Below are 14,436 nucleotides of genomic sequence, written 5' to 3'. Positions count from 1 at the left end.
ATGTAGCGGGTAGAGGAGAGCATACAGCCAGATAAAATGGGTTCACTGTGTCCCTGGCTCCATAAGTCTTTGACATACACAATCTCAGTCAACACTTATCACAATCTTATAAGGAGGATATCACTTTTCCCATTAAGCAGATGAAGAAACTGAGGCTCAAAGTACTTAAGATAACATGCCCATATGGCTAAGAAGTGGCAAGAGACAGTACTTGAATCCAGGTCTGACTTCAAAGATTGCTCTTATACAATTTTGACACAGTAATGGCGGCGGTGGTGGTGTTTGGAGGGGGATGGAGAATGAGATTCAGTTTTGCATATTTGGAGTTTGAGGAAACTGTGAAGATATGCATTCAAATGCAGGGAATGGGAAGTCTGGGATCCCATCCTGGCACTGTCTCAAATGAGTTGTCTGACCTTGGACAAGCCTTTCCAGGTTCTATGTTTCCCTGACATACCGATAAACTCTGAAGTCTGAAATCTGTGATGGATGCTGTAGAACTTTAAGTCTCTGCATCCAGACAGAAAGCGACTCATAAAAGTATCAGTGGAATATTGGTGAAATCTAATGAGGTTTCTGACTGCATCTTCTCTGGCAAAGGAGATGGGTATTATGAAATAAAGTAGGTAGAAGACAATAGCTGTTTAGCACTTGTTCCTACTTGCTGTTCAGAGTTTAAGGCCAATAGCTCTCCCCTCTGCCCAAGGGGCACACTAAATACCTTGTAAGAGACTCAAGGATTTACAGGGTACAAAACCAAACCTAATTTTGCAATGAGTTTGATGAGAAAGTATTAATACAGAATAGAAGCAAGTCTAACTGCCTCCTAATATGAAGATCTTCTTATCTACAAATGGGGAAACACAGACCCTTAGGATTTCAAATCAACCCCAAATGAGATTCCTGCGAAGGAAAGGAATGGTGGTTTACCCTGAGTCACAAGACCAACATGGGAATAAAAAAAAATTAACCTTCATCATTTCAGGTTAAACTATGATGGTTAAACACTAAGATAAAGCAAATGTTCAGACATTGGAGACATGCAATGAGGAATGATTTCACCATCCCTTCCAATAGGTACAAAGGCCTCAGATCAACAATATGAAACAGAAGCATGGTCATGGGGGTAGTTATAAATAAATAGTGCCTATTATGGGGTAGGCACTATTTGATGATTGAGCACAATTTTGCACACAAAGAACAAATCCAAATAATCACCAACAGAAAGAACTTCTTTATTTACAGTTTACTCTTCAAATGATTAAAATGTGTATAAGAGAAAGAAACCTTTAAAAGCTTTTAATGAATTGAAAACAAATAAGCAAACCTACCATATGAAATTAATCATGACATATATTAAAAAACCCCAAGCACTTTAAAATGAAAGGTGGGAAACCTGAGCCAAAGTATCTATTTGTACGGCTATAAAATTTTAATACTAATTAGCTGGGTGCTAAGGCATGTGCCTGTATTCTCAGCTACTTGAGAGGCTGAGACAGGCTGAGATCACTTGAGCCCAGGAGTTTGAGTCCAGCTTGGGCAACACAGTGAGACCCCATCTCCAAAAATTAAAGAAATAAAAATTAATTCTAAAAAGTGCCTTTGACAACCAAAGTCCATATATCTATGGGACTCTCTGGAAGCCAATGGGGAATTCTACTGCCAGGTGGCTCATTCTCATTCTAAAGAATGCCAGGGACATGGAGTATTTCAGCATCCAAATTCATATTAAAGACTATGGCAATAAAACTCTTCAGGACTTTAGAGGTTGTTTTGTCTCAAAGTTGCTATACTGCACAAAGAAAGGAAAATATATTTTGAAAACTGAATATAACTAAAGGTTTCAACAAAACCAAGCCAAATTGTCTCTTTTATGTCCTGATTTCTAATAAAGGAGATACAGAGGCATGTGGAAACACTTCATTTAAAAGACAGAAGGAGGCTGGGCTCAGTGGCTCACGCCTGTAATCCTAGCACTCTGGGAGGCCGAGGTGGGTGGATCGCTCGAGGTCAGGAGTTCGAGACCAGCAAGAGCGAGACCCTGTCTCTACTAAAAATAGAAAGAAATTATATGGACAACTAAAATATATATAGAAAAAAAATTAGCCGGGCATGGTGGCACATGCCTGTAGTCCCAGCTACTCGGGAGGCTGAGGCAGTAGGATCGCTTAAGCCCAGGAGTTTGAGGTTGCTGTGAGCTAGGCTGACACCACGGCACTCACTCTAGCCCGGGCAACAAAGCGAGACTCTGTCTCAAAAAATAAAAATAAAAAATAAAAAGACAGAAGAAACAGAAGTACCTACGATTGGTATCAATTGCTGGGATAAAACTTAGTTCACGGTTCCCTTTCTTAGATTTTTATAGTATCTGCTCTCCGTACCATTCACCAGCCAGGTATATTACCTGACTAGCTTATAAGTTCCTCGGTGTTGGGACCTCACCCAGCTGACAAGCGCTTAACAGATGACAAAGATGGATGGAGCCCTTTTGATAACCTGGTAGGAAACACCCCTTTTCCTTCAAATCAGGGATCTACAAGCTTTAGGCTTTTCAAACATTTGTGTAAGTAACCACAGCACTCAAGGGAATAGGGCTTCAACTTACAAAGCAAGACAGATGAATTGAAATATAATTTTGGGGGAAATGACCTTATAGTAAAATGCATGAAAATGTCAAATTACTTTCCTTAACAACTGTTAAAAGAAACACTAGGCTTTGAAAAAAAAAAAAAAACAACACAAGCTACTGAAGATGAATTATAAAACTAAAACATCTACAGACAATATTAATATTCTTGGTTGAGAGGGACAATGCTTTTTATTTTATTCATTTTTCAAGAAAAAATGATTAATGCAGTCCAATTCCAATACAGGTAACTTGGAAGTTTTATTTAAAAATTATACTGATGAAGATTTAAAAGACAAAAGTAAAGCCACAAACATCCAGGAAGCTGATGGATACTAATGCATCCAAAAACCAATTTAATGGAAAACTGTAATTTACGATAAACATAACTATAAATAAGTTGTACCCATACCATAAGATTAAAGGAATGCCTGACATGCAGAACACATACAATACATATTTGTTGAATTAATGAATAGATGAATATATTCAGATTTGTCATGCTACCCTTTTTTTATTAAACCAAGCTGCTAACCCTTATAAGTTTTTCTATAAATACCTCCTAAAGAGAAAAAAAAGGCATTAAAACCTCATAATTTTATAACTTATGATCCCTACTCAATATACCATGAAAGTGATAGCACTTGGATTGCTTCAGTGAATCCTAAGGAATTTTTTCCTTAACAATTTAAAAGTATAGACTATATAGAGTATCTTAACAGCATATGGCCAAGTTTGTGTGATCATCTGAGAATTCAGTTTCATAAAAAATGCAAATTTCACAGCCGTGCATTAATTCATGCCAACCCTGTTCTCAAGACAATCACCAGGGACCTCCCACACAAAATCAATATGCATACATCTATTTAAATTTTATCACTGGCTCACTAAGTAAATATCACACTATAGATTACTTAGGTATTCATTATTCAGGCAAATAGCAACTGTAAAACCAAGGCTGGTAGTGTCAAGTCATTAACAAATCAATCGATAACTGTTCCCTGTTTTAGTCTACCAAATGAGGGCAAAAATGTGCAACATCTGGAGAGCAAACTGTTAATCTGCCGCCAAGGTGCAATCTGTTTACGGCAGAGGATCCCATATTTACGCTAACTCTAAGAAAACATCTCAAGGAAACCTTAGGTTGTATTATGTCTTCTCAGGCTTCAATAAGCACTAAAACAGATTCATCCTTTGATATTATTCCTTAGACACCAAAAGGCCTGAGATCCCCAGGGACTACACTAGGAGACACCATTGTTTTGTTCTGGTGTCTAAGACTGAAGCAGAACTCAAAAACGTTTGAGTGCATTACATGATGAGGAGCAAATGTTTCAATCTTCAAAACTCCCAGTTCAAGATATTTTAAGCAAGATTTTTAGCATTTTATAGGTACCACATGTATTCACAAGCAGCTAATCCCTTCAAAAGTGGCCAAGAATGGCCCCAGTTTTTGCAAAGAACGCTTGTTTTTTAAGTGTGAGCCCTGTTTAACACCACATTCATGTTGCCAAGCCCTGAGAACATTATCTTTTGTACATTAATTTCAGGATGATCGCTACTCCTGTCTGTCTCAGGTTACAGAAAGCCAATACATGGTACTGTATCTGAGGTCACTTACCCATCTTGTCAGCTAAACGACAGTGAAAATAGAACAAATAAAAGGAAGTTTCCTATGCTGGCATAAAGTTAAGCTTCATGACTGCTTCCTCAATTTACACCATGTGGTAAAAACCACTGTCTACAGTGTCAGCAATGAGAGCAACAGAACTCAAAAAGTATTGTTCATTTTTTTCCTCTCAACCATTCCAACAACCAACAGCAAGAAACTCAACTCAAAGCCATATAAGTGATGCCATTAATTATGAGAATTGAAGGCGATCTCAGGTCATGACAGATCTAATGTCCTTCCCACTATCAACAAGAAAAAGACCCCTTCTCTCCTCTTACTCATGTCTGTGGCTTGATCTATGGGACAAACACGACTATTCGTGGTCACACACAGAAGCTAACATTGGCACACACATATATGCACCCCTGTTGGAAGCAATGAACCTGCACTGTATTTACTTACCCTCCTGTCTTATTTCCCGGGTGGAAGGTTTAATTAATACTTCACCCAGAAACAATCCACACAAGAAATAGCTTTATCGGGAGTAAAAGTCAAAACAGAAATCTGCTCTTCCTGTGAATGGCAGTTTTCTTACTGCGGTTTCCTTCTCTTTAATGGAAACCTCGCCCTCCTCCTTTCTGTCCAAATGATGAATGTGGAATGAATAAAATAATCCACAAAGAACAGGACAAAAGTTGGAAAACATCTTCTCATTACCTCCTTTTCTCTCTTTATCTAAGATGCTCAGTGAACACCTGAATTCCAGAGCACAAATTAAAGCAGGCCCTCATCCCCTGAGCAAACTGTACTGTTATGTCACACCTGCTGCATCCTTCTTTTTATCAGGTTAACAGCCAGAACGCTAGAAAGAAGTTGCAACATGCATGGTCTGCCCCACCTCCAGCACCCCGACAGAAACCGCACCCCACTTCCCCCAGACCGTGTTCTCCCCAGACCTTACCCTGCCCAGGTGGTCCTGAAGTAGCGTCTGTTGCAGCACTGGGGCCACCTCCTCCAGGCTCAACACGTGGCAAAGCTCAGTGAGTTCCTCCTGCCCCAGAGACCCGGTGCCCGTCGTGTCAAAACTGTCAAACAGCTCCTTGAGTCGGGCCTCATGCTGGTCCTGCTCCACCTCATCCATCCCATAGCCCACAGCGCTCACCTGTGCAGGACAGAGACAAGGACAGGTTGTGGCAGCCCCTTAAAGCCTACCGTGGTCACCCCCAGCACCCTCAGCTCCCTAGCACCCCACTGGCCCCTTGAGAATGGTCTATATTTAACACTCTGTTTCTGGCACACCCACGGCAAGACCATGGGTCTCCACCCAGCCCAGCCCTGGCCAGCGGAGCTCCCACACGCACCCACACGGTCGACTACACTGTGGGTGACGTTACCAGAACGAGGGGGTCTCGAAGGCAGGAAGATACCCTCCTCTCCTGCCTGGTCCCCCGGTGGATGGCCAGATTGTCACACTCAAAGCTGACAGTAGTTCTCTATTGGCTCTTCTGGCCCAGGACGTAAAGAAGGTGAAAAGCCACTTCTGACAGCAAGACCATTCAAATGAACTAATCGTTAGTGCCAAAGACGCAGGCAAGTCAGCAAGCTCTAGACCTCCTGTCCAGATGTTGCAGTCTGCCGGTGTGGCCAAGCTGGTCAGTTCTACCTTGTCCAGCCTAGATGCCTCCCACAGTAGTTAGACCAGAAACTACAGCAAGAAGCAGTGGACGAACTCATCTGCTACAAAACCACCTCCTTGTTTACAAGAGACCAAATGCCTTTTACGCAGAGTTCCTCAAAAAGCAACTCAATTAACTCAGTTGGTGCAATTAGATGAAGCGTGACAGGAAGAGTATTCCCTGAAGCTCACTTTAGTCCCAGGGAGTTTTAGATAATGCTTAGTTGCCTAGACAAAGGGGAAAACACTACTCCAACTTTTCAGACGGTGAGGTTTCAAAGAGCCACAGACTGGCTTATATGAATCATACAGCATCTCAGGGAGCCTCCACTGCCTATAGCATCTTATCTCTTTATGCCTGGTTGACCTGTCTCCCATCTCTCTGACCTACCCATACCCCAGGCTTTCCATTTTGCCACATTCCTTAGGATCAGGCAAAACTTGGAGTCATCAATAACTCTGAGTCATTTTTGCTAAAAATATACATCATAAAATTCCAGATACCTTGAACTTTAACAACAAAATCTAGGTTTTTTTTTCCTTGCATGATAATTCATCTTTATTGTGCTGGATCTTCCAATGAAAGCCTGAAGCCTGCACATCTGAACGTACTTTCACCATGACGCAATGGAGGCCAAATGCAACATATACCCTTGAGACCATGACCTCAGCCATCTGGAACAAAGCTCTCAGAACCAGCCCCTTGGCTATAAAAAGCAGCACCTTTCACTAACCAAGCACCTTTAACTAACAAGGCAAGTTAGGGAAAACTCTCTAACTTAGAGATGATATTCCACAAAGCAGAACGCTACAACATGGGAAACATGCAAGCTAAGATGTTGAACACGGCCAGAACTGAAAATAAAAGGCTTTCTAGAACAAATCAGTGCTGCTCTACAGTGTAATCGCCTCCTTTCCGTAGACAGCTGTTCAATATATGACAAGCTAGAACACAGCCACAATCTTCCCAAAGGTTTCAGCAGAACTAAGTGGACTCAGAAGTTCATGTGAACAGCTCTGCCACACAGCTCAATTTTTACCGGGGCACAGTTTTGGTCCAGGCTCCTGGTCTTGGACAGGTCTCCTAATTATCAGTTTTTCTATTACTAAGGTACTGCTTGCTGGCTCTGGCTGTCTTCCCAGGGTTGGTCTGTTGGGTTAACTAATCACTATGTAAATGTTGTCAAAATAAGTCGAAAGTGCTATATAAACATCAAAGCATCAATGAAAAAACACCAAGGTGTTATGCAAAGCCACAAGAGCTAAGAATTTAGACAAGGCTAAGGGTTGGCTAATGAGATTCACTTAGAGCTGACCAGTTAATTGTCAACTAAGATCTGCTGAGAATCCCCAAGGTGCTCTGGGATTTTCAGTGTCGCCACAGCTCTCAGTCTCACTCTGACTTTTATGGTCCCCTGGATTATACTCTGACCAACTTCATAAATGCCAGACTACTCTGCTTTTGCTCAGTTTTGCATATATGTTTAAAAATGCAAAAGCAAAAGCATTCTAAGACTTCCCTTTTTTAAAGATTAGTTGTTGTTTTTTTTTTTTGAGACAGAGTCTCACTTTGTTGCCCGAGCTAGAGTGAGTGCCGTGGCCTACCTCACAGCAACCTCAAACTCCTGGGCTTAAGTGATCCTCCTGCCTCAGCCTCCCGAGTAGCTGGGACTACAGGCATGCGCCACCATGCCCGGCTAATTTTTTCTATATATATTTTTAGTTGTTCAGATAATTTTTATTTCTATTTTTAGTAGAGACAGGGTCTCGCTCAGGCTGGTCTCCAACTCCTGACCTCGAGCGATCCACCGGCCTCAGCCTCCCAGAGTGCTAGGATTACAGGCGTGAGCCACCTCGCCTGGCCTAAAGATTAGTTTTAATGGAAGGGGATTTGCCCATCTAAACCAACAGAAGAGAGCAATAAAACAATGTACTGAGAATTCCTGATCTTATCTGCTGCTTTGAATTTGGTAAACTCTTATGCCTCACCCTTTGAGAGGTCACTGGATTTTCACTAAATCAAATCTCTTTCATTTTATAGCAGTTTTCCTTTTTAAAATTCTCTTTATCTCCCTCCTTCTCCAGACACTGTGCTTAGAAAAACATTCTTTTGACTGTAGGGTGGGGAGGGAGGAAGCCCCAGCCCTGTGGAGCAAATGCTCATACTGAAACATGCAGGAGATGTTACACATGGTGACAAGTTGTCAGTACTCATCTGGCACAGAATGCATTTTTACTGGTTAATATTATTCCCCAAATGTTCATCAGTAATTTCATGTGCAGGAATTTTTTTTCTCCCTACTTGGCAGAAATTTCTTTAAGGGTAAGATCCACCATGCCTTCCTTTTTTTATATATGTATATATATCTTCCCCCAAATGCATAGTACAGTCAGTCTGTTCTTTACATTGGGACTCAGTAAATACCATGGACTTAGTATGTGGACATTTTTGAGAGGAAACTTACCCCAAGTGAGGGCTATAGAAAAGAGCATATGAAAATCATGAAGTGCCTCTTTCTTCCACATACACACTGCTACTTCTCCCATCCTGCCCTTTCTCAAAGGCATCTTCAGTCTCAGAAATAATCAACAGAAGTAGAAAACCAACACCAACTGCCAAACTGCACTGTGTAGAGCTATCTGAAGCTTACTTCAATGGGCTAGGAATTAAGTCAATGGATTCACAAACTTCAGCTGCATGTTTTTGTTATAGGATGAAACTTTGGAAGAGAATGTGTACGAAAACACTTTCTCAGTGCCCTTGATTATAGAATGAGAAAAACAATGCCCATCTGGAAGGCTGGCTCTGAGGGTTAAATGTGACAAGCAAGTGAGATTGGCTAATCCCAGAGAAAGTTAATACAAGAGGGGAATTGAGAAAACCACCAAGAGAATACTTGCAGTTTACAAAGGAGGGGTGAACTGGAGAGGGGGTAGCTTAAACAAGCTGATCAGCCATAGATCTACCTTCAAAGAAGTAAAGCAAGAGAATGCCACAGAACAGCGAGCAAGAATGGGCAGGGAATGTACTATGTACATAAACATCATTACTAAATGACAATGGCAGCAAGTAATATCAGAGCTTCCTTGACCTTTAGAGGCAGACGATAGATAAATTTAATGTCAAATAAAAGCAAAAAGGATGAAGGGTAGCTGGGAATTCAGAAGAAATGATTTTTTTTTTAACTTCTGAGCATTTAACTGAGTCCAGCCTATATTAAACATGTTATGCATATCATCTCATTTAGTGTTCCCAATTATTTGAAGTAGATATTATCATTTTCCCATTTGAGATGTAGAAATTTGGGCGTGGAAAAATTAAGCATTTTTAATATGGGGGTGGAGCCAAGATTTGAACGCTAGTGTGACTCTAAATTATACTGTCTCAATCCTACACATGCACACAGAACAGATGAATGGGACCACTGAGATGCCACCATTGGCAAACCACTTGGCTCCACCTTTATGTGTTAGTCAGCCAAACAGTACTGAGTATCAGAAGCTACGAAAGGAATACTCCATGGACACAAACTTTTCCAAATTGGAATTGGGAGAGGTGGGGTTCCTTTCCCCCTATCTCCCTTGATCCATTTATTGAATAATTATAGCCTACAAGGCACTAGGGATACACAGATAGAATAAACATTCTCATTTTTTCTAAAGCACCTTTGGGAATTAGGGAATGGAAGAAATAATTTTTTATATAAAAATGATCATGAAGGGTCCCATATCTTCAAAAACAGGTGTTGCCCAGGGATTGATAATTGTTAAATTAATTCTCTGAAATAAATACATGTCTAATCTGTGCAATCCAATGCTTTCCAGGGTTAAACCCTAACTGGTACCCACGAGTGGTAGGAATCTTACTCAGAGATTTAAAAAGTTGGGTTTTGAGTCATAAATCCTCCTTCAAACTAGAAAGAACAATTCTAGTTTTATGAAGGCTGCCATAAGCCTGGGCCTCACCATCTCCCTTCCCAAATTGTTAGAAGGCTTTACGACTCCATTGGAATGAAAAGGCCAGTGTGGGCAATATTTTGGAGTTCTAACCAGGGATGGTTAAATAAGGGGCAGATGCACAGAGCCATTAATCAAAACATTTACCACCCAGTAACCACCCATAATGAGAATTACTCGGAGCATTTTCCTTCCAAATTACTCAAAACAAGGCTGCCAAAATGCTGCAGACCCTGATAGAGATGTCCATTACCCCAGCTGATAAAATCACAGTGCCAAATGAGACTGTAAAAGAAATGATGGAGGTGCGGCTGGAATAATGAAAAGGATATGTGAATTTATGTACTTTCCAGTGCCCAACCAAGGAACAGAAAGGAACTTGTAAGAATGGCACCCCAGCCAAAGGGGATGTCTGTTCTGGCTTGGAGGGAGTGAAAAGGGGACAAAGTCTGGCAAATGAAAACCAAATAACAAATAAACACAATGCCAGAGCCTCTAGCCCAGGCCTTTTATTTCTCTTCCAGATGGTCCAGCAGCTGAACAGCTCCTCAGAATGTCTGATGCCCCTCTCACCACACTGCTTTCCTCGAGAGGGCATTGTAATAGATACTTTCAGACCTGTGTTCAGACATAGCTGCTGGGGGTTCACAGACCAGGCAGTGACCACCAACTGACTCATTTAGTTACTCTGGAGCCGAAGGGATGAAGACCAACAAACCCTGCTTTGGCAAAGCTTTCCATTCAATGCCTTTAGCTTTCCACATCTGGCAACTCAGAGCCTAATAATGTCAATGATCAAGTGAAAGTGTTTCTTTTTCTTTTCTGCAAATACTTTAATCTGCTGCAAAAATTTCCAGGCTTACCATTTTGGACTAATTTCAGTACAAAAAGAAAGAGTGACAAGAATAAATTCAAGTTTAGCAAAAGCTCAACAGAAAAAGCAGTTGCTGCCATTTAGGAGTTTATATGAAGAATACTCCTGCCAAAAACCATCACTGCTCAGCAGCAAACTGATTATTGTCAGATACCTCCTCTCTGCTCAGATAGCACCTCACTCTGGCTGCATACCAAAAGCACAACAGTATCGCTGTAAATAAAACTGTGGATCAAAAATATAACATAAAATCTTAGATGCCATTGCACAGGAAAAAAAGTCATATTAAATAAATTTGAAAGAAAATATCAACCTTTGCTGACTACACTATAAAATTTAATTTACCTAAGGGTAACCTACTAATATTTATTCTAAAATGTAAACAAGCTTTAGTATTTTACTATCCTGGGATACAGCAAACCCAAGCTTTTGTTACACCTAATAACAGGTGGATTACCCAATCAAGTAGTTAACTCAGGGTAGCTGGAGGGGGGAAAAACCCATTAGTCTAGCACAATGCACATTCAATAGCCTGTAATCAATTACTAAGTAAAATTATAGAAGCAGAAAACAGAGCTGCATGTTTGTTACTTTGTCTTAAAAGAGAAAGCTTGTAACAATGTTACTTTTTCTTAAAAGAGAAAGCTTACAACAGCTTTCACTTTTTGAGCCATATTTACTCAAATTAATTTAGGATGCCTGAAGATATGAACACAGTTCCCTGGGGTATAAGTAAAGAGCTGCTCTTCTCATATCTATAAACAATATTGTCTCAACTTTTTTTTAAGCAAGCATTAGGGTATTGATGCTTTGTAATTTTTCAATCCAAAAGCTTCAATAAATGGTTAATTGCTGATATAAATTGCAGTAGTGTCCTAATCCCATAATCTTTTCAAAATTCTATTTTATTTGTAAATAGGATAAAAATATCTTTTTGCAAGCTTCACTAAGTCTCTCCATAAGCCCCTCCCCAACAGATGCAAGTTGAATAGCCAGAATTCAAACCATGTTATTTATTGGCTTACAAATGAATTGGCATCTATAAAAATAAACCTCCTGAAAAGGCTTTCTGCTGTTTCAATCCCTCTAAAATGCTCTGGCTAAACTTGCCAACCCTTTATCAACGTAAAACTGACACAATGTATTTTCATTATCAACATAAAATGGAAGCATCAAGACTGGGGAAATGTTAGTTTAGAAAGTCATTTGCAGTGACATTTAAAACAATTTATTTGAACATTTGACTCAAGATAAGAATACTGCCTATTAAATTAAAACTGGCTGTTCAGAATTCATTGGAGCCCTATTCTTCCTCTCTGTGACAGTTAACATCTTTTGATATTAAGGGTCATTACATATCTAAAATGAAAAAGGAATAAGAAAAAAGAAACCCACACCATTCTGAGCAAGTGCCTATTAAAATGACTGATCCTTGACATTTTAATGCAAAAATTGTGCTATGATGGCTTCCTCTCTGTTGCCCCCTGTAAAGCCTTTCCCTATGTTGGCAATATCCTTGCTGAAGTCCAAACCCTTTGCAACGTTCGTAAGTCCTGCCCTTTATCTACACTGTGGGTCAAAATGCTTCCCTCTAAAGACTCAGGAGAGATCAGGTGAAAGTAAACAAATCTGCAAACTCCTTGGCAGTTCACATCACCTCCCTGAAGACACTGTCGACAGCTGGAGACCACAACACACAAACTCATTTTTTTCCAGCCAGCCTGTGATGTTACTCTTACACCACACTCTGGGAATTTTCACAGCTCCCTTCAACTCCAGAGCAAGATCTACCAATATTGCAGGTCAGCCACCTACATAATATGCTCATGTCCAGAGAAGACTCAAGGAAAAAGTAAGCTCCCGGAACAAATACATTTCCTTGTAGATTGCCAAGCCCTGGGAAGCATGTCAGCTGATATAAATCTGTGTTGCGGTATGTAAGGGACCTAGTTGAGAGGCCACTGATGGTCCCAGCTCAGCTCATGTGCCATGATGGACTTTATCAGGATTCTTATCCTCCAAAGCTACCACGGCTGTCACAAAAGACACCTATGAAATCTGTTTCGATTTCATAAATTCAGGAGTTGAGTTGCATGGCAAGCTCATCTCAGGAATCCCTCAACACCGGGAGAGGATCGGTCCCAGACAAGTGAAGAAAGCAGATCTCATAATATTCTAGGTGTCTAGAAACATGATATATGGTAGGACAGTCTTTCCAGCTCCCATTTTATTTGTACCTTAACCCTGGGTTGTCAGGGCTGGGGCTAGGAAAAACACCTCTTCCTGTCTATTTCTCCTGTAATTTCACAGAAAAAGCTTTACGCGGGGATTGTTTCCATCAACGGTGTCCTTTTGTCAGGGAGCAGTTTGGCAACTTTAGAAGCCCAGCCCCTGGAACCTTCCTTCCCCGACCCTCCACACCTCCATTCCGGTGGTCTGGAGATCAGGGCTTTTAGGCAATAGCCGACTGTCATTTTGCTCTTCCCTCATGCTCAGTAGTCGCACCGGGAAAGTCCGTCCACACGCGCTGATCCCACACACTTTACGGGCTTCAAACAGCTCTTGCTGCTCAGCCCACGCTAACACCTCGGGTTCCCCACGCAGCTTTCTCTTCCGCTGATCAATCACAAGGCTGTCTGGGTGGCACAAGCCAGCAGAACAACCACCTTTTCTGCTCGCTCTGCGACTCAAGTTCGCTCCTGGACCAACACACAGTAGCAGCTTTCAGCTCGGGGCCGCCGGCCGGGGCCCCCGAGTGGCGGAGGTGCCGGAGCCCGCGGCGCCGCGGGGCGGGGAGGCGGAGGTGCGGCCGGAGGGCGGGCGCGCCGCCCAGGTCCCTGCAACCTGCGACGCGTCCCCGACCGCCTGCCCATCGCCACCACCAGAAACCTCAGACACCCCATTGTGTCACCAGGCAGCAGCTCCCCGGGCCCCCGCCGCCCTCGCCTACCTTCTGTCGGCCTCTCGGAGCGCCAGCACAGCCGGCCGCCCGCCTCCGGTGCTCTGCGAAGCGAAGGAGGACGCTTTGTTAGGGCTGGAGAAGCGGGACAATACTTCGCAGCCGGCGCCGCGGTTCCGGGCGGGCGTCCTTCAAAAGGACGCGAATGGGGACCCGCGCGAGCGTCATTTCCATATGTAAGGGGCCAGCTCTTACAAAAGCGCAGCTCTCGGGGCCGCGGGCTGCAGCGCGCATCCTCCGCGCCCCCGGGGCCCGCCCCGCCTCGCCTCCCCGCCTCCACACCGCCCCCTCCCCGCCTCGTCCCCGGGAGCGGCCCGGCCCGCACTGGCCGCCGAGCCACCGCTTCCTCCCTGCCCGCGGGGATTGCACTCGCCCCGGCCCCGGCCCGGAAGGGGAAGCCCCGGCGCGTCCCGGTGCCTGGTCCTCCCCGGCCACCCCCAGGCCGCGGGTCGGGGGCCCCGCGCTTGGGCTCACTTACCGCGTCCCGGGGCTCAGGCGCCCGCCGCCGTCGCGGGAACCATGGCCGCTGGCGCACTCCCCGGCTCGGCGGCGGCGGCGGCGGGACGGCCGCGCCCAGCGCGCTCGGCTCCCGGCTCGGCCGCGGCCACCCGGAGCTTTGGACGCCGGGGAGGAAGCGCCGGGCCCGCGCGGGGAGGAGGAGTCAGGGCGACGCCGGCCCGGGCGCGGCTCCTCCTCTGCGGCCCGCGCGGCTCCGGTAGCGGAGGGAGGAGCG

General features: G+C 43.5%; 1 protein-coding gene across 10 annotated transcripts in view; it reads right to left on the bottom strand.

Moving 5' to 3' along the window:
• NIN (ninein) overlaps nucleotides 1-14,220 on the bottom strand; it is a 96,707-nt gene extending 82,487 nt beyond the window's left edge. For 2 of the 10 annotated variants that reach the window (XM_045567430.1, XM_045567472.1), the window contains exons 1-3: nucleotides 14,182-14,219; nucleotides 13,695-13,747; nucleotides 5,200-5,400 (exon numbers count right to left, since the gene is read on the bottom strand). In XM_045567430.1, coding sequence (XP_045423386.1) covers nucleotides 5,200-5,379 — 180 coding nt within the window. In that variant the 5' untranslated portion in view covers nucleotides 5,380-5,400; nucleotides 13,695-13,747; nucleotides 14,182-14,219. Of the gene's footprint in view, nucleotides 1-5,199; nucleotides 5,401-13,694; nucleotides 13,797-14,181 lie in introns of those variants that run through there. The other 8 variants (XM_045567467.1, XM_045567443.1, XM_045567454.1 and 5 more) reach the window with 8 other exon arrangements.
• Nucleotides 14,221-14,436: the final 216 nt, after the last annotated feature.

The sequence above is a fragment of the Lemur catta genome, chromosome 1 (genome assembly GCF_020740605.2).
Source record: "Lemur catta isolate mLemCat1 chromosome 1, mLemCat1.pri, whole genome shotgun sequence".
Classification (NCBI taxonomy): Eukaryota; Metazoa; Chordata; class Mammalia; order Primates; family Lemuridae; genus Lemur; species Lemur catta.
Note: the sequence above shows the minus strand (reverse complement) of the source record. Positions and strands in the feature narration are given on the sequence as shown.